Below are 21,470 nucleotides of genomic sequence, written 5' to 3'. Positions count from 1 at the left end.
AGAGCTCCGAGACAGGATTGTGTCGAGGCAACGATCTAGGGAAGGGTACCAAAATTTTTTTTGTGCAGCATTGAAGGTCCCCAAGAACACAGTGGCCCCCATCATTCTTACATGGAAGAAGTCTGTAACCACCAAGATTCTTCCTAGAGCTGGCCACTCGGCCAAACTGCGCAATCAGGGGAAATGGGCTTTGGTCATGGAGGTGACCAAGAACCCTTGTCACTCTGACAGAGCTCCAAAGTTACTCTATGGAGATGGGCAAAAAGGTATTTAGTCAGCCACCAATTGTGCAAGTACTCCCACTTAAAAAGATGAGAGAGGCCTGTAAATTTCGTCATAGGTACACTTCAACTATGACAGACAAAATGAGAAAAAAATCCAGAAAATCACATTGTAGGATTATTTATGAATTTATTTGCAAATTATGGTGAAAATAAGTATTTGGTCAATAACAAAAGTTTATCTAAATACTTTGTTATATACCCTTTGTTGGCAATGACAGAGGTCAAATGTTTTCTGTAAGTTTTCACAAGGTTTTCACACACTGTTGCTGGTATTTTGGCCCATTCCTCCATGCAGATCTCCTCTAGAGCAGTGATGTTTTGGGGCTGTTGCTGGGCAACACGGACTTTCAACTCCCTCCAAAGATTTTCTATGGGGTTGAGATCTGGAGACTGGCTAGGCCCGGGCGGTGTGTTTGAGATCATTGTCATGCTGAAAGACCCAGCCACGTTTCATCTTCAATGCCCTTGCTGATGGAAGGAGGTTTTCACTCAAAATCTCACGATACATGGCCCCATTCATTCTTTCCTTTACACGGATCAGTCGCTCTGGTCCCTTTGGAGAAAAATAGCCCCAAAGCATGATGTTTCCAAATCAAATCAAATGTATTTATAGCCCTTCGTACATCAGCTGATATCTCAAAGTGCTGTACAGAAACCCAGCCTAAAACCCCAAACTGCAAGCAATGCAGGTGTAGAAGCACGGTTGCTAGGAAAAACTCCCTAGAAAGGCCAAAACCTAGGAAGAAACCAAGAGAGGAACCAGGCTATGTGGGGTGGCCAGTCCTCTTCTGGCTGTGCCGGGTGGAGATTATAACAGAACATGGCCAAGATGTTCAAATGTTCATAAATGACCAGCATGGTCAAATAATAATCATCACAGGCAGAACAGTTGAAACTGGAGCAGCAACATGGCCACGTGGACTGGGGACAGCAAGGAGTCATCATGTCAGATAGTCCTGAGGCATGGTCCTATGGCTCAGGTCCTCCAAGAGAGAGAAAGAAAGAGAGAAAAAGATAATTAGAGAGGGCATACTTAAATTCACACAGGACACCGGATCGAACAGGAGAAGTACTCCAGATATAACAAACTGACCCTAGCCCCCCCGACACATAAACTACTGCAGAATAAATACTGGAGGCTGAGACAGGAGGGGTCAGGAGACACTGTGGCCCCATCAGAGGACACCCCCGGACAGGGCCAAACAGGAAGGATATAACCCCACCCACTTTGCCAAAGCACAGCCCCCACACCACTAGAGGGATATCTTCAACCACCAACTTACCATCCTGAGACAAGGCCGAGTATAGCCCGCAAAGATCTCCGCCACGGCACAACCCAAGGGGGGGGGGGGGGGGGGGGTGCCAACCCAGACAGGAAGATCACATCAGTGACTCAACCCACTCAAGTGACGCTCCCCTCCTAGGGACGGTATGAAAGAGCCCTAGTAAGCCAGTGACTCAGCCCCTGTAATAGGGTTAGAGGCAGAGAATCCCAGTGGAAAGAGGGGAACCGGCCAGGCAGAGACAGCAAGGGCAGTTCGTTGCTCCAGAGCCTTTCCGTTCACCTTCACACTCCTGGGCCAGACTACACTCAATCATATGACCCACTGAAGAGATGAGTCTTCAGTAAAGACTTAAAGGTTGAGACCGAGTTTGCGTCTCTCACATGGGTAGGCAGACCATTCCATAAAAATGGAGCTCTGTAGGAGAAAGCCCTGCCTCCAGCTGTTTGCTTAGAAATTCTAGGCACAGTTAGGAGAGCCAGAAATCTTGCTTGTTTGTAGGTGACCAAATACTTATTTTCCACCATAATTTGCAAATAAATAAATTAAAAATCCTACCATGTGATTTTCTGGATTTGTTTTCTCTCATTTTGTCTGTCATAGTTGAAGTGTACCTATGATGAAAATTACAGGCCTCATCTTTTTAAGTGGGAGAACTTGCACAATTGGTGGCTGACTAAATACTTTTTTTTCTACCCTTTGCCTTGACAGCTTTGCACACTCTTGGCATTCTCTCAACCATCTTCAAGAAGTAGTCACCTGGAATGTATTTCAATTAACAGGTGTGCCTTTAGGAATTTATTTCCTTAATTCATTTGAACTAATCAGTTGTGTTGTAACAAGGTAGGGGGGTATAGAGAATATAGTCTGTGAGTATAACAGAACTCATATGGCAGGCAAAAACCTGAGAACAAATCCAAACAGAAGTGAGAAATCTGATGTTGCTATATATTCAACCCATTCCCTATTGAAATCCCCTTATATGAATGAAGATTGACTTCCTAGGGCTTCCACTAGATGTCAACCGTCTATAGAAATTTGAATGAGGCTTCTACTGTGTTGTGGGACTGAATGAGAGGGGAATGAGTCAGACTACTGGCAGAGAGCCAGTTCCAGGTCACGCGCATAACGCATGATATCTTCCTGCGTTCTGTTCCTCCTCAAGACATAAAGGAATTCTCCAGGTGGTACTTTATTGAAGATTTATGATAAAAACATCCTAAACCTTCTGCACTTAGTTTGAAATGTTTCTTCGACCTGTAATATAACTTCTTGAAGATTTTGTCCGAAAAAAATGGTTTACCAGCTCCAGCGTTTGGATAGGTGTACCAAACGTGCTAACAAAAGTAGCTAATTTGACATAAATAACGGACATTATAGGACAAATCAAGTATTTATTGAGGACCTGGGATTCCTGGGAGTGCATTCTGATGAAGATCATCAAAGGTAAGGGAATATTTTGCATGTCATTTATGGTTTATGTTGACTACAACATGGCGGCTAATTCGACTAGATTGTTCTGTGCGCCGTCTCAGATTATTGCATGGTTTGCTTTTTCCGTAAAGTTTTTTGAAATCTGACACAGCGGTTACATTAAGCACGGGTATATCTATAATTCCATGTGTATAACTTGTAGTATTTCTGTTGAATCGATGTGGCTAAGCAAAATCACTGGATGTTTTTGGAACTAGTGAATGTAACGCGCCAATGTAAACTCAGATTTGTTTATATAAATATGACTTTATCAAACAAAACATACATATATTGTGTAAAATGAAGTCCTATGAGTGTCATCTGATGAAGATCATCAAAGGTTAGTGATTAATTTAATCTCTATTTGTGCTTTTTGTGACTCCTCTCTTTGGCTGGGAAAATGGCTGTTTTATTGTGGTTTGGTGGTGACCTAACATAATCGTTTGTGGTGCTTTCGCCGTAAAGCCTATTTGAAATCGGACACTGTGGTGGGATTAACAACCTTTAAAATGGTATAAGTTACATGTATGTTTGAGGAATTTGTATGAGATTTCTGTTTTGAATTTGGCGCCCTGCACTTTCACTGGCTGTTGTCATATCGTCCTGTTAACGGGATTGCAGCCCAAAGAGGGACATGAAGGTCAGTCAATCTGGAAAATTTCAAAAACTTTGTAAATTTCTTCAAGTGCAGTCGCAAAAACCATCACCTATGATAAAACTGGCTCTCATGAGGACCGCCACAGGAAAGGAAGACCCAGAGTTTCCTCTGCTGCAGAGGATAAATTCACTAAAGTTACCATCCTCAGAAATTGCAGCCCAAATAAATGCTTCACAGAGTTCAAGTAACAGACACATCTCAACATCAAATGTTCAGAGCAGACTGCATGGTTGAATTTCTGCAAAGAAACCACTATTAAAGGGCACCAATTAGCAGAAGAGACTTGCTTGGGCCAAGAAACACGAGCAATGAACATTAGACCGGTGGAGTTTTGGTGGTTCCCACCATGATGCATGGAGGAGGAGGTGTGGTGGTATGGTGGTGTGGAGGTGCTTTGCTGGTGACACTGTCAGTGATTTATTTAGAATTCAAGGCACACTTAAGCAGCATGGGTACCACTGCATTTTCAGTAATACGCCATCCCATCTGGTTTGCGCTTAGTGGGACTATCATTTGTTTTTCAACAGGACAATGACCCAACACACCTCCTGGCTGTGTAAGGGCTATTTGACCAAGAAGGAGAGTGATTGAGTGCTGCATCAGATGACCTGGTCTCCACAATCACCCGACCTCAACCCAATTGAGATGGTTTGCGATGAGTTAGACTGCAGAGTGAAGGAAAAGCAGCCAACAAGTGCTCAGCATATGTGAGAACTCCTTCAAGAATGTTGGAAAAGCATTCCAGGTGAAGCTGGTTGAGAGAATGCTAAGAGTGTGCAAATCTGTCACCAAGGCAAAGGGTGGCTACTTTGAAGAATCTGAAATATAAGTTTTTATTTGTTTAACACTTTTTTAAAAATTACTACATGATTCCATGTGTTATTTCATACTTTTTTTAAATGACGAAAAACCCTTGAATGAGTAGGTGTGTCCAAACTTTTGACTGGTAATGCTCATGTGAAAACATTTATTAAAAAGCTGTTTTTACTTTGTAATTATGGGGTATTGTGTGTAGATTGATGAGGGTATTTTTTACATTTTTTAAATAAATGTTAAAGTAAGGCTGTAAGTCAAGTAGTCTGAATACCTTCCCGAATGCAGGGTATTCAGTACCCTTGACTTACTATACGTTTTGTTGTGTTACAACCTGAATTGAAAATGTATTAATTTAGATTGTTTTGTTTCACCCATCTACACGCAATACCCCATAATGACAAATTTTAGCACATTTTTGAAAATGAAATACAAAAATATCTCATTTACATAAGTTTTCACACCCCCTGAGTCAGTACATGTTAGAATCACCTTAGTAGCAGTTACAGCTGTGAGTCGTTTTGGGTAAGTTCTGTCAAGTTGGTTGTTGATCATTGCTATTTTCAAGTCTTTCCATAGATATTCAAGTCAATTTTAAGTCTAAACTGTAACTAGGCCACTCAGGAACATTTCAGTGTTGCCTTGATAAGATACTTCAGTGTCTATTTGGCCTTGTGTTTTAGGTTATTGTCCTGCTGAAAGGTGAGTTCCCGAGTGTCTGTTGGAAAGTGGACTGTTTTGCTCTATTCTTGTGCTCAGCTCTATTCCATGTATTTGTATCCTAAAAAACGTCTTAGTTCTTGCCAAAGAAAAGAATACTGTGTTCTACCTTAAATGGTTTACAGAGTTAATGTTTACAGTTAATTCATTGATCTGTATCTAAAACTATTTTTCATTTACAGTTATTTACAAGAGTCATTTAATTAGAATTCACGTGATGAAGATTGAGAGAACTATGTACGTATTTCTGTTGTATTGGTTATTATTATTATGGGATTACACTATTGACCATTGGAGGCTGGTGACTTGAACAATTGAGGAGGATGGGAGTCCCACGGTATAGGTACGGAACGCACGGTGATGACAAAGTGATTAGTGCTCACATGTCAAAGCTGCTGAATCTCACTCTTGTAAGGAAATCCTCTTTCATAAATACATTAAGGCAGCTATATGATGAATGTGGAATTCAGATTAGGAGCTTAGAATCACTGGGTGTAGTGTCAGAATCCTATTTAAGCCTACTATGCCCAATCTTACTGCAGAGGATTCCAGAGAACATAGTTCTTGACTATTGTCATGTTTTGTCTTATATTGTCTTGTCATTATGCTTTCCCTTCTGTTCGTTTTCCCCCTGCTGGTCTTATTAGGTTCGTTCCCTTTTTTCTCTCTCCCTCCCTCTCTCTCTTCTCTCTATCGTTCCGTTCCTGCTCCCAGCTGTTCCTATTCCCCTACTCAATCATCTAGTCTTTTCACACCTGTTCCTTATCTTGCCCTCTGATTAGAGTCCCTATTTCTCCCCTTGTTTTCCGTTTCTGTCCTGTCGGATCCTTGTATATTGTTCGCCGTGCTGTGTCTTTGTCTCGCCCTGTCGTGTCTTGTTTCCCTCAGATGCTGCGTGTGAGCAGGTGTCTGAGTCTGCTACGGTCGGTGCCTTCCCGAGGCAACCTACAGTTAATGGTCGAGTCTCCAGTCTGTCCTCGTCACTACGAGTGGAATTAAGTTTTTTATGTTTTGTTTTCTGCTCTGATTGTCCAGGAGTATTGCCTATTTCCTTTACTGGAATAAAGACTCTGTTTTCGCCAAGTCGCTTTTGGGTCCTCATTCACCTGCATAACAACTATAGTCGTCAGATGGGTGTAGAGGATAGTCCGTTTCCTACAGAAAGAATTTCAGACCAGGGAGATGACCAAGAACATGCAACCTACAGAAAGAGGTTCAGACCAGGGAGATGACCAAGAACATGCAACCTACAGAAAGAGGTTCAGACCAGGGAGATGACCAAGAACATGCAACCTACAGAAAGAGGTTCAGACCAGGGAGATGACCAAGAACATGCAACCTACAGAAAGAGGTTCAGACCAGGCAGATGACCAAGAACATGCAACCTACAGAAAGAGGTTTAGACCAGTGTGATGACCAATAACATGCAACCTACAGAAAGAGGTTCAGACCAGGGAGATGACCAAGAACATGCAACCAACAGAAAGAGAGCAAACCATGGAACAAGTCATGCTTCTCCAATGAAATGAAATCAAAATGACCCAACATGCCATCTGCTGCGGCACTGCACACAACCAGGCAGTAGGAACAAAACGGTCTATTCTGTGACATTGCAGACCACAAATCCAAAAACTGCACAGACCACAATATTGCTGCACGCAAAGAGAAAAAGAGAGACTAAAGAAAAATGGAAGATGCTTTGTTTGTTTAGGACAGAAACACACAGCATAATTATCTTACTGTGTGTACCAGTAAGAGGAGGGAGGTGCAACCCCCTATTGTTTCTGCAGAAGCTGTTCTTTCCTCAGTTATTCCCCATTTAGTGAAGATGAAACCAGATGGACAGAACACTGTGTTGCTACAAACGGCAAAGGCATGGGTAGAAGGCCCATTGGGCTCCTGCTGGCTCGTTGCTTATTAGATGGCTCGTTGCTTATTAGATGGAGGCAGTCAGAGAAGCTTCATACATGAAAATCTTGTGAAGAGGTACTCACTCTTCCCAACTTCTGCTCCAGCAACGTCCTAACAGAACACATTGAAGAGAATGTCTGGTACAAACAGCAGAGAATAGAGATAGAGGCAATTGAAAGTGTGCACAGCTGTGATGAAGGTTCCTGGTGAACAGATTCAACATGAGCTCAATAGAAAGGGACTGCAGCTCGCAGACTTTCCAGGAGATGACAATGATCCTGAACTCTCTGTCCTGATGGGAGCAGACTACTACTGGCAGATGGTATCAGGCCAAGTGGAGCGACTGACAGAGACACTGGTTGCTTTAGAGAGCACCTTTGGATGGTAGGTGCAGGGATCCGTGTCCATGTCAAGTGTCGCCGAGGCAATATGTATGTTCATCCCACTTGATGAAGACACACTAGACTTCAAGCAACTGCATGCATTCTGGGAGCTTGAGTCTCACTGGTATCACCAGTGAGAAAACAACACAGAATCCAGAGGGAAATGAGGCTCTACAGAGGTTCGAGAGAACAACCACCTTCAAAGATGGACTAGACCATGTGGAGTTGCCATGTAAACAAGAAATGCCAGAACTCCTAGACAACTATAAAATCTCCAAGAAACGGTTTGAAGGTCTGAAGAAAAGACTGAAGTAGGGTGTGACTTTGTACCGCAGATACAATGAAGTTGTGGAGGACTACTTACAACAGGATATGGCATAGGATGTGACCAAGGACAATGTATCAAGCGCAAACAACATGAAATACTACTTACCTCACCACGCAGTACTCCGGGAGGACAAGGTGACGACAAAACAGAGTTGTGTTTGATGTCTCGTCCCATGACGATGGCTGTCCATCCCTCAATGACTGTCTACTCACAGGACCAAATCCGGAATCTGCTCAGCGTTCTGATAAAGTTCAGACTACATGAGATAGCATTCATGGCAGACATCAAGAAGGCTTTCCTGCAGACATCCAAAGCAGAGAGAGACGAACGTTGTGAGATTCCCGTGGCTCACATGCCCACCAATGGGAGAAAATAAAAAGGAGCTGCGCGTGCTGAGGGTGAACAGAGTGCCATTTGGAGCTTCCCCAAGTCCATTCTTGCTGGCAGCTACAATCAGGAAGCACCTGAAACTATATGAAACAGAACAACCAGAAGTCACTCTATGTAGATGACTTCGTTGCAAGTTCACACGATGTTGAAGAGGCTTACTTTGTGACAACTGCAAAACGAATGGTGTCGACTGCAGGCACAGACCTCTGCAAGGGGATGACTAACTCTCCTGAACTGAAAACAAAATGGGAGGGGAGTACGACAATTTACCACCCGTTGATGCTAGAAACACAAGGAGTAGTGCTCAAAGCTTTAGGTTTAGTGTGGAGACCGGGACCAGATGAGAAGTATTCTGCACGCATCTTCAACCCTCCTTGCTTCCTGATCCCCTTCAACATCAGGGTCAAGTAAATGCTCCAGGAAATGTGGGAGAGAGGACTCAGCTGGGATGAAGTGACCATCTGAACTGACATGAGAATGGCAACCGTCGTGTTCAGAACTAGTCACACACTGAAACTACACGTGTTCTGTGACGCAAATGAAAGGGCTTACAGTGCTGTAGCTTACATGCAAGGCGAATCACAAGACAGAGGAACAATGACAAGCCTAGTCACATCAAAGTCGAGGGTAGCCCCACTCAAGAAAATTACGCTGCCACGCCTGGAGCTCATGGGAGCTGTGATTGGAGCGAGAATAGCAAAAAACCTCAGGACCACACTGAAAATGGAACAAAAACGGATCTAAATGTGGACAGACTCTATGATTGGATTTGCAGCTCACGAATGTAAACAGTTTGACGCAAACAGAGTGCCAGAGATCCAGTCCTTGACCAATCTAGAGTCATGGTCACATATGGAAGGGAAAATAAATCCAGCCGACATCCCTACAAGAGGACAAACTGTTCAAAACTTGACACAGAGCCAGCTATGGTGGAACGGACCCAGCATTCTGACATCACCCCATTAGTCGGAGGAGACTGATGACGACAAGGATCCAGAGGAGGTGGAAGCAAAACTCAAGTCCAGTGACCTGGTGACTGTACAGCTCACATCAAACAGCACAGACATCCCTGAACCCGTGTTGGAGCTTGAAAGGTACAGCAAACTGAAGAGTGTTGAGTGACCGCCTGGATAAATAGATTCATAGCCAATCCTCATACAAACATGAAGATGCAAGGTGGACTGAGAACTCAGCTCCCAAAGCGCAACAAGGAGGAAATGGCAAGCAGATGGGAAGTACAGGCAGAGACTTGTGACCAGCTTCTGGAACAGCTGGTGAAGAGACTACTTGCTTGATCTAAAGTCAGCACACCGCTGTGACACATCACAGCCCACCCCACTGAAAGTGAGTGACGTTGCAATCATCGGAGAAGATAATACACCTAGACAAGCCTGGAAACTAGGGAAGTTTGGGGAACTGTTTCCAGGCCGAGATGGCCTATTTAAGTCATGTTCAGTTCGAACTGCCCCAGGGACTTTGTTGAGGAGACCTATTCAGTTGATATACTGCTTAGAGATGTAGATGAACACAGAATGTTGTAGCTTAAATGGGTTACAGAGTTAATGTATACAGTTAATTCATTGAGCTGTATCTAAAGGTATGTTTCTTTTACAATAATTCTTTACATATGTACAAGAGTAATTGTATTAGAATTCATGTGATGGATATTGAGAGAACTATGTACATATTTCTGATGTATTAAATTACGCTATTGACTGCAAGTACCAGAATGCCTTGCGACCGGAAGTAAAAAAAAAAATATATATAAAAAATAAATAAAGCGATAGCGTCAGTTATGTACAAGTGAACCAGTGTTATTACTAAGCTTTCATCTCACAACTGACGACCTGAGTCATTACCTTGAAGTTAGTTATTCTATATACCCATAACATGATGCAGCCACCACCATGCTTGAAAATAAGAAGAGTGGTATTCAGTGTTGTGTTGGATTTGCCCCAAACATAACATTTTGTATTCAGGACAAAAAGTGAATTTATTTGCCACATGTCTTGTAATTTTACTTTAGTGCCTTAATACAAACTGGGTGCATTTAAAAAAAATGTAAAAAATAATTCTGTACAGGCTTCCTCCTTTTCACTCTGTCATTTAGGTTAGTATTGTGGAGTAACTACAATGTTGTTGATCCATCCTCAGTTTTCTCCTATCACAACCATTAAACTCACCATTGGCCTCATGGTGAAATCCCTGAGCAGTTTCCTTCCTCTCCGGCAACTCGGTTAGGAAGGATGCATGTATCTTTGTAGTGACTGGGTGTATTGATACACCATCCAAAGTGTTATTAATAACTTTACAATGCTCAAAGGGATATTCAATGTCTGCTTTTTAATTTTTCCCCCTTTTACGAATAAATGCCCCTTTCAAGGCATTGGAAAACATCCCTGGTCTTTGTGGTTAAATCTGTGTTTTGAAATTTACTCCTCAATTGCGGGATGTTACAGATTGTGCATTATATTTGGGGTACAGAGAGGTAGTCATTCAAAAATCATGTATTTTTGCATACAGAGCCCATGCAATGTATTGAGTTTTTAAGCCACATTTCACTCCTAAACATATTTAGGCTTGCCATAACAAAGGGGTTGAATTCTTACTGACTCAAGATATTTCAGCTTTCATTTTTTATTAATTTGTAAACATTTCTAAAAACATAATTCCACTCTGACGTTATGGGGTAGTGTGTGACACAAAATGTAAATGTAATCCATTTTAAATTCAGGCTGTAACACAACAAAATGTGGTCAAAGTAAAGGGGAGTGAAGACATGAATGGCATCACCTCGCAGATTGATCCTCTCTATTAGATCCCATCTTATCTTGGCAAACCACGTACACCTGCTCCTCCCACTGCTACCCCTCTAACTCTCCTGCCATCTCCTCCCATAGGGCTCTGCTGCTGCTACTACAGTTGGCATTATGTGAGACAGCTACTCACTTTGAGTACAGTATCATCCCTGATTCTCTGCCTGTTTGAGTGTGAGAGTGAAGTTTGGTACGTGCCACCTGGCAATAGCTTTGAAGGGGAACCCATCCAAACCTATAAACCCTTTTTGATTTTGAAAGCTTTTGTGTGGGACAGTCTGTGAAAGTCATATTCACATCGAGGTCGTGGTGATTCAAGACTGCCACCCGAGTGTTTTAGTTTTTTAAATTCTACTACATCATATTGTGTTGTTTTTGTAAGAAAATGTTTGAGCAAATGGCTTATTCTTCAGCATACTGTGTAGTGCAGTTTTTTTCTTCATTTCCTTCGCTCGCCCCCCCCCTGCACCATCTCTCCATGTCCTCAGACTGATTGTGTGAGTGCACCGCAGCAGTCTACATTCAATGCTCTCTCTGTCTGTCTGCATCTTCTCTCTCTCCCATGATGCATCACCCCCATTTCCTCCACCCATGCCTCGTGGCACTGTGTTTCCTGTAAAAAAAAAGAAAGACACATTTTCTTATGTAAATGAGTTGATGTTCAGCCAGTGCCAATGTAGACTTGATTTGAGGAGTGTATATCATTTGCTGAAGTATATCTGGTTATGGACTCACATAGGGCCCTGCAGCTACTACAGTAGGCCTTATGAGTCAGCTATTCCCTTTGAATACATTATCATCCTTGTTTCTCTGCTTGGGTGTAAGAGGAAACCTGGGTACGTACGTGCCACCTGGCAATAGCTTTTAAAGGGAAACCTTTTTGATTTCAAAGTAGTGATTCAGGACTGCCACCGGAGTGTCTTGTTTTTTAATTCTACTCCAGCATATTGTGTTGTCTTTGTTGGAAAATGTTTCAGCAAGTAGCCTATTCTTCAGTGCTGTGTTTCTACCCCCCCCCACCATCTCTCCATGTCCTCAGACTGATTGTGTCCCTTTCCTTCTCCCCCCCACCATCTCTCCATGTCCTCAGACTGATTGTGTGAGTGCACCGCAGCGGTCTACAATCAATGCGCTCTCTGTCTGTCTGCATCTCCTCTCTCTTTCTCCCATGATGCATCACCCCCATTTCCTCCACCCATGCCTTGTGGCACAGGAACTCTCAGAAATATTCTTCTTGTTTCCTGTCAAAAAGACAATCCGAAAGACCCGTTTTTCCTTATGTAAATTAGTTTGTTTTCAGCCAGTGCCAATGTAGACTTGATTTGGGAATGTTTTGAATTTGCAGAAGTATGGCTAGTTATAGACTCCTGCTCTCTTGGTATGTTGGTATCTCTGGCACTCCAGTTCAGCCCTGTTGTTGGTCTGTGCTGTCTCTGCATTGTCTGTCTGGGGTACATTGGTTCTCCATTTGACAGTGGAGCCAGTGGAGTGTCAGCCTCATGATGGAGTTATCCCATCCTCTGGATCTCTGCTGTGGGCCTTGACAGCCTGGTTTGGAAGTCACTGGGTTGTGGAGGAAACAGTAGAGATTCAGAACCTACTGTATAGTAGTGAGCCAACTAGTTAATTTTAACAGGCGGAAGGATGAAACTTAATCCGTTTTGCATCTGGGTCATGTTCATTAGGGCACATAGTTTTGTAATGGAAAACATAAATAACTTTTCTTATTGGACAAGTTCAGGTAGTATCTTTCCATTTCCCAACCTACTGAACATGACCATGTACTGAGTTCTCTGTTATTTTGTGTTTGGCCTTAGGTGTGGAAGTTGAAGGGTTCGGATGAGCACCTGAATGTGGAGAGAACGACGGGAGGCAGCCAGGAGGGGCTGGTGAGTCCCGATGCACCCATCCACACCTCAACTACTGACTCTGTACAAACAACTGGCCCAGCACAATCACCTGCCTACCTTCAGTTCTCTATATACTGTAGGCATACACTTATACGGTTATCCATGTCTTTATCTCTAGTTGTGTCCTGGTTCTCACTTTCTGCACTCATCCATATATTTAAAAGTAAAGACAACGCCTTTATATTATTGGATACCCGCTTGAAAAATGTAATTGCAAACTCTCAAACCACATTCACTTTTTCAAAAAGTGCTGCACAGTTGAATAGACCGAGAAGTCCAACTCTACTCCCTAACTTGGATCAGCAAGGGAAAGGCTCCCAAAAGAAGAGGGTGAAGAGCAAGATTAGGATTTTTTTTCTTGTCAAAAGCAGTTTTTTGGGGGGGATTTCTGTACTGTGACAGAGAGCACAAGTTGTCATTACCATGCAACCGTAGTAGTCTAATCGCGTCTAAGCTTCCCATTCTACTTCAGTGAATAAGTATTGCAGCTCCTCCGAAGGCGAAGATATATTCCTGGCTTAGCATACACCATCTACAATGACTCCATGTTAGCCTGAGCACTGAAATACACTTGGGGAATGAGGGCATTTTTGTTCCACAGTATTTTATCTCCAATGCTGGGTGTACAACTGATAAGTGAACACCACTTTCCTCAGGTTAGCTGCTTATTTATGCTTTCGGTGGAGATTAACACTTTATTAAAAAAGCTGTCAATTATTTCATTATGATGACTGTATTGCCACCACAGCACATCAGTAGTCACGAGCCATGAACGCAGTCAAATTCCACGTGACCGTTTAGTCACGGTAACTAGGCTTCTCCAAGCTCTGATGCTGCTGATGATCAGTAGTAGCCTACCAAACTTGCTAACGTTGTGGAAATATTGGTTCAATAATATCTCTCAGATACCGGAGTCTGTGAATTCAAATAGACTTTATTACAAAGTAACAAGCTGAGTTGGTCCATTGACCAACTGCCGGACTCTGTTTCAGTCCACTCTTTTTTTATACAGTTTCATGCTTATTCAAGTTTCATAGTTCCTCCACTTTATGCTAATAACCATAGCATGCAGACAGAGTTCAGTGTGTCAAATCGGAAGGCATGCTGTCCAGTCCTCTGAAAGTCTCTATGGGGGTGCCACAGGGTTCAATCGTCGGGCCAACTCTTTTTTCTGTATATATCAATGATGTTGCTCTTGCTGCGGGCGATTCCCTGATCCACCTCTACGCAGACGACACCATTCTATATACTTCCGGCCCGTCCTTGGACACTGTGCTATCTAACCTCCAAACGAGCTTCAATGCCATACAACACTCCTTCCGTGGCCTCCAACTGCTCTTAAACGCTAGTAAAACCAAATGCATGCTTTTCAACCGTTCGCTGCCTGCACCCGCACGCCTGACCAGCATCACCACCCTGGATGGTTCCAACCTTGAATATGTGGACATCTATAAGTACCTAGGTGTCTGGCTAGACTGTAAACTCTCCTTCCAGACTCATATCAAACACCTCCAATCGAAAATCAAATCAAGAGTCGGCTTTCTATTCCGCAACAAAACCTCCTTCACTCACGCCGCCAAACTGACTATGCTACCGATCCTCAACTTCGGTGATGTCATCTACAAAATTGCTTCCAACACTCTACTCAGCAAACTGGATGCAGTTTATCACAGTGCCATCCGTTTTGTCACTAAAGCACCTTATACCACCCACCACTGCGACTTGTACGCTCTAGTCGGCTGGCCCTCGCTACATATTCGTCGCCAGACCCACTGGCTCCAGGTCATCTACAAGTCCATGCTAGGTAAAGCTCCGCCTTATCTCAGTTCACTGGTCACGATGGCAACACCCATCCGTAGCACGCACTCCAGCAGGTGTATCTCACTGATCATCCCTAAAGCCAACACCTCATTTGGCCGCCTTTCGTTCCAGTTCTCTGCTGCCTGTGACTGGAACGAATTGCAAAAATCGCTGAAGTTGGAGACTTTTATCTCCCTCACCAACTTCAAACATCTGCTATCTGAGCAGCTAACTGATCGCTGCAGCTGTACATAGTCTATCGGCAAATAGCCCACCCATTTTTACCTACCTCATCCCCATACTGTTTTTATTTATTTACTTTTCTGCTCTTTTGCACACCAATATCTCTACCTGTACATGACCATCTGATCATTTATCACTCCAGTGTTAATCTGCAAAATTGTAATTATTCGCCTACCTCCTCATGCCTTTTGCACACAATGTATATAGACTCCCCTATTGTGTTATTGACTTGTTAATTGTTTACTCCATGTGTAATTCTGTGTTGTCTGCTCACACTGCTATGCTTTATCTTGGCCAGGTCGCAGTTGCAAATGAGAACTTGTTCTCAACTAGCCTACCTGGTTAAATAAAGGTGAAATAAAAAAATAAAAAATATCCCCTCGGCTTTACTCCAACATTGTTTCCAAATCTAAGTTATTTCCTGTAGGCGGGGTTTACCCTCCCCTCTAGTTCTTTGGATCAATTATATTGGTGGCGCACCTATACATTATTTCCAGAAAATAATAAGTACAGAAGACTATAGGCAATTATAAGATTGCTACATGCCATTATCGGACTATAATATTACTACGGGCCATTCTAGGATTAAGTACAGATAACTATAGGCCATTATAGAATTATACAAATAAATACACTTAATCCCAGGATTACACATAGTGCCTTTGGTTACTCCCTTTTAGGGCTGTTCAGCCTTTTAACAAGAAACACATTCTCTTAACAGAAAGCACCCATATATTCCCCCCTTTGGGACTTACGTCCCAACCCTTAAATTTGATCCAGTACAAGTGAGAAGGAGAAGCACCTTCTGTATGTATTGCTATGGAGGCAATCTGCCTCCCTTTCTCCTTATCGACCGTTGCTCCTCTTCCTCACCCATACTGGGGAATCAGGACCAAACATCTCCTTTCACATATAGCTAGAAAGAAGTAAAAGATCCATCCTCCAGCCTATTGTCCTTTAACACACTGTGTATAAGCATGCGCATGCAATTGCTTTGCCTTGCCCAAGGTTCTCAGTTATGTAGAATACAATAAAAACAATCAACTCAACCTCATAAACCCTTATAACATCGTTCTCAATATGACACCGAAACATGTGGCCCTCCCTCACGGACACCTCTCCAACAACCATTTTAGCATAAGCGTTAAACATGCCTGAGGATTAAAGGCATGGTCCGTGGACTCTTGTAACCGGAAAAACCCTATGTTACATACATGTTTAGACAAGACAAATTCTCAGAAGGCCTAACATCATTGATAGTATCATTCAACAATTGATATACTGAATATATGTATATTCACTAAACGCACACTATTCATCACAATACAATGGGCAATCACCCCTTTGACACATTGCACAATCCAATGGTTCAATATAATGATAATATCCATCTCTTTCTTTCCATCCCATTGGGCACCACTTACGATACCCTCGTTTAGGGCACTGTTGGTGCCAATGTGCTCCTAGATTCTGTTGGAACCTGTGATCAGGATCCTCATTATCCTTGAGTCCGGAACTGGATATATGTCAGGAAGTTAACCATCTATTTCAGTCTCTAACAATTGTTGTTGTTGTTGATAGGTACGACAAGCCACACCTTCCCCTGGAGCTACTCCCCATAACCATGCAGGATTTCCAAATGGACAGTCCAAAGGTCCTCCTTTAGCATTACATGGTTTTCCCTGTTTGTTGGTGTATTGTCCTGGAGCTCCAGGGACAGGGTACACCTCCACAGGTGGGTTGGTAAGGACTGTCTTTGGATCAGGAGAGATTTCAGTAAAGGCAAAACACAACCGAATACCACTCCCATCACCACTAGTGTGACACCTATCATGATTGGCATTTTTGCAAACATTGCTCCCCATTTTCCCAGGATTCAGTCCAACCAGTCCGGCGCCGACTGAAATGGCCGCCTCGCTTCGCGTTCCTAGGAAACTATGCAGTTTTTTGTTTTTTTACGTGTTATTTCTTACATTAGTACCCCAGGTCATCTTAGGTTTCATTACATACAGTCGAGAAGAACTACTGAATATAAGATCAGCGTCAACTCACCATCAGTACGACCAAGAATATGTTTTCCGCGACGCGGATCCTGTGTTCTGCCTTACAAACAGGACAACGGAATGGATCGCATGCAGCAACCCAAGGAAACGACTCCGAAAAAGAGGGAAACGCGGCGGTGTTCTGGTCAGACTCCGAAAAAGGGCACATCGCGCACCACTTCCCAGTATTCTTCTTGCCAATGTCCAGTCTCTCGACAACAAGGTTGATGAAATCCGAGCAAGGGTGGCATTCCAGAGGGACATCAGAGACTGCAACGTTCTTTGCTTTACGGAGACATGGCTTACTGGGAAAACGCTATCCAGGGCGGTGCAGCCAACGGGTTTCTCCACGCATCGCGCCGACAGAAACAAACATCTCTCTGGTAAGAAGAGTGGCGGGGGCGTATGCCTCATGACTAACGGGACATGGTGTGATGAAGGAAACATACAGGAACTCAAATCCTTCTGTTCACCTGATTTAGAATTCCTCACAATCAAATGTAGACCGCATTATCTTCCAAGAGAATTCTCTTCGATTATAATCACAGCCGTATATATCCCCCCAAGCAGACACATCGATGGCTCTGAACGAACTTTATTTAACTCTTTGCAAACTGGAAAACATTTATCCGGAGGCTGCATTCATTGTAGCTGGGGATTTTAACAAAGCCAATCTGAAAACAAGACTCCCTAAATTTTATCAGCATATCGATTGCGCAACCAGGGGTGGTAAAACCTTGGATCATTGTTACTCTAACTTCCGCGACGCATATAAGGCCCTGCCCCGCCCCCTTTCGGAAAAGCTGACCACGACTCCATTTTGCTGATCCCTGCCTACAGGCAGAAATTAAAACAAGAGGCTCCCACGCTGAGGTCTGTCCAACGCTGGTCAGACCAAGCTGACTCTACACTCCAAGACTGCTTCCATAACGTGGACTGGGACATGTTTCGTATTGCGTCAGATGGGAATATTGACGAATACGCTGATTCGGTGTGCGAGTTCATTAGAACGTGCGTCGAAGATGTCGTTCCCATAGCAACGATAAAAACATTCCCTAACCAGAAACCGTGGATTGATGGCAGCATTCGCGTGAAACTGAAAGCGCGAACCACTGCTTTTAATCAGGGCAAGGTGTCTGGCAACATGACTGAATACAAACAGTGCAGCTATTCCCTCCGTAAGGCTATTAAACAAGCTAAGCGTCAGTACAGAGACAAAGTGGAATCTCAATTCAATGGCTCAGACATAAGAGGCATGTGGCAGGGTCTACAGTCAATCACGGACTACAAGATGAAATCCAGCCCAGTCACGGACCAGGATGTCTTGCTCCCAGGCAGACTAAATAACTTTTTTGCCCGCTTTGAGGACAATACAGTGCCACTGACACGGCCTGCAACGGAAACATGCGGTCTCTCCTTCACTGCAGCCGAGGTGAGCAAGACATTTAAACGTGTTAACCCTCGCAAGGCTGCAGGCCCAGACGGCATCCCCAGCCGCGCCCTCAGAGCATGCGCAGACCAGCTGGCCGGTGTGTTTACGGACATATTCAATCAATCCCTATACCAGTCTGCTGTTCCCACATGCTTCAAGAGGGCCACCATTGTTCCTGTTCCCAAGAAAGCTAAGGTAACTGAGCTAAACGACTACCGCCCGTAGCACTCACTTCCGTCATCATGAAGTGCTTTGAGAGACTAGTCAAGGACCATATCACCTCCACCCTACCTGACACCCTAGACCCACTCCAATTTGCTTACCGCCCAAATAGGTCCACAGACGATGCAATCTCAACCACACTGCACACTGCCCTAACCCACCTCGACAAGAGGAATACCTATGTGAGAATGCTGTTCATCGACTACAGCTCGGCATTCAACACCATAGTACCCTCCAAGCTCGTCATCAAGCTCGAGACCCTGGGTCTCGACCCCGCCCTGTGCAACTGGGTACTGGACTTCCTGACGGGCCGCCCCAGGTGGTGAGGGTAGGCAACAACATCTCCTCCCCGCTGATCCTCAACACGGGGCCCCACAAGGGTGCGTTCTGAGCCCTCTCCTGTACTCCCTGTTCACCCACGACTGCGTGGCCACGCACGCCTCCAACTCAATCATCAAGTTTGCGGACGACACAACAGTGGTAGGCTTGATTACCAACAACGACGAGACGGCCTACAGGGAGGAGGTGAGGGCCCTCGGAGTGTGGTGTCAGGAAAATAACCTCACACTCAACGTCAACAAAACTAAGGAGATGATTGTGGACTTCAGGAAACAGCAGAGGGAACACCCCCCTATCCACATCGATGGAACAGTAGTGGAGAGGGTAGCTAGTTTTAAGTTCCTCGGCATACACATCACAGAAAACTGAATTGGTCCACTCACACTGACAGCGTCGTGAAGAAGGCGCAGCAGCGCCTATTCAACCTCAGGAGGCTGAAGAAATTCGGCTTGTCACCAAAAGCACTCACAAACTTCTACAGATGCACAATCGAGAGCATCCTTGCGGGCTGTATCACCGCCTGGTACGGCAACTGCTCCGCCCTCAACCGTAAGGCTCTCCAGAGGGTAGTGAGGACTGCACAACGCATCACCGGGGGCAAACTACCTGCCCTCCAGGACACCTACACCACCCGTTGTTACAGGAAGGCCATAAAGATCATCAAGGACATCAACCACCCGAACCACTGCCTGTTCACCCCGCTATCATCCAGAAGGCGAGGTCAGTACAGGTGCATCAAAGCTGGGACCGAGAGACTGAAAAACAGCTTCTATCTCAAGGCCATCAGACTGTTAAACAGCCACCACTAACACTGAGTGGCTGCTGCCAACACACTGTCATTGACACTGACCCAACTCCAGCCATTTTAATAATGGGAATTGATGGGAAATGATGTAAATATATCACTAGCCACTTTAAACAATGCTACCTTATATAATGTTACTTACCCTACATTATTCATCTCATATGCATATGTATATACTGTACTCTACATCATCGACTGCATCCTTATGTAACACATGTATCACTAGCCACTTTAACTATGCCACTTTGTTTACTTTGTCTACACACTCATCTCATATGTATATACTGTACTCGATACCATCTACTGTATGCTGCTCTGTACCATCACTCATTCATATATCCTTATGTACATGTTCCTTATCCCCTTACACTGTGTATAAGACAGTAGTTTTGGAATTGTTAGTTAGATTACTTGTTGGTTATCACTGCATTGTCGGAACTAGAAGCACAAGCATTTCGCTACACTCGCATTAACATCTGCTAACCATGTGTATGTGACAAATAAAATTTGATTTGATTTGATTTTGATTTGGCATGGGAGTAATATGTCCAGCATTGACCTTTACTTCCTGTCGTAGTCCTTTCAGCTTGGTCATTGCCTTAGTAAATGAACCATCTGGGGCGGTGTTATTGGGGATGAAGGTGCAGCATTCATCTCCAAACATAACACAAACTCCACCTTTTTCTGCTAAGAGCCAATTCAAGGACTGCCTGTTCTGCCATGTCATTCTGCTTGTGGCCTGTACTTTTTCTCCCAACGCTGTCAATGCAGAGTCTGTATAATTAATGAATCTTTGTTGGTTATAGTAAATATAATTAATCCATTCTGGATTTTTGTTTGATGCTATCCAGAGAAATATTCAAATCCTGATTTAACCTCATCTCTTGCTTTGTACTCCCTAGGGATTCCTCTAGGTTGTCCTATTGCATCCAAATAGACCTTGGGATCAGACTTATACTCTCTCCTTACTGGAAACAGGTACAAAAGTATCTATATCCACAGTAAAACGAGTCCTATATCGACATAACCTGAATGAACTCTCAGGAAGGAAGAAGCCATTGCTCCAAAACCGCCATTAAAAAAAAGCCAGACTACAGTTTGCAACTGCACATGGGGACAAAGATCGTACATTTAGAGAAATGTCCTCTGGTCTGACGGAACAAAAATAGAACTGTTTGGCCATAATGACCATTGTTATGTTTGGAGGAAAAGGGGGAGGCTTGCAAGCTGAAGAACACCATCCCAACTGTGAAGCACAGGGGTGGCAGCATCATGTTGTGGGGTTGCTTTGCTGCAGGAGGGACTGGTGCACTTCGCAAAATAGATGGCATCATGAGGTAGGAAAATTGTGGATATATTGAAGCAACATCTCAAGACATCAGTTAAAGTTAAAGCTAGGTTGCAAATGGGTCTTCCAAATGGAGAATGACCCCAAGCATACTTCCAAATTTGTGGCTAAGTCAAGGTATTGGAGTGGCCATCACAAAGCCCTGACCTCAATCCTATAGAAAATTTGTGGGCAGAACTGAAAAAGCGTGTGCGTGCAAGGAGGCCTACAAACCTGACTCGGTTACACCAGCTCTGTCAGGAGGAATTGGCCAAAATTCACCCAACTTAT

At 43.8% G+C, this 21,470-nt stretch overlaps 1 protein-coding gene across 2 annotated transcripts in view; it reads left to right on the top strand.

Annotated features, from left to right (window-relative positions):
- The window catches only part of LOC124012044 (oxysterol-binding protein-related protein 10-like), a 165,549-nt gene that overhangs the window by 44,540 nt on the left and 99,539 nt on the right, over positions 1 to 21,470 (top strand). Inside the window, exon 4 of one of the 2 annotated variants that reach the window (XM_046325409.1) lies at positions 12,877 to 12,948. The exons of the other annotated variant lie outside the window; for it this stretch is intronic. Coding sequence (XP_046181365.1) covers positions 12,877 to 12,948 — 72 coding nt within the window. The remainder of the gene's footprint in view (positions 1 to 12,876; positions 12,949 to 21,470) is intronic. 2 annotated transcript variants of the gene reach the window in all.

The sequence above is a fragment of the Oncorhynchus gorbuscha genome, linkage group LG24, assembly GCF_021184085.1.
Source record: "Oncorhynchus gorbuscha isolate QuinsamMale2020 ecotype Even-year linkage group LG24, OgorEven_v1.0, whole genome shotgun sequence".
NCBI lineage: Eukaryota > Metazoa > Chordata > Actinopteri > Salmoniformes > Salmonidae > Oncorhynchus > Oncorhynchus gorbuscha.
This window is presented reverse-complemented; position numbering and strand designations above follow the sequence as displayed.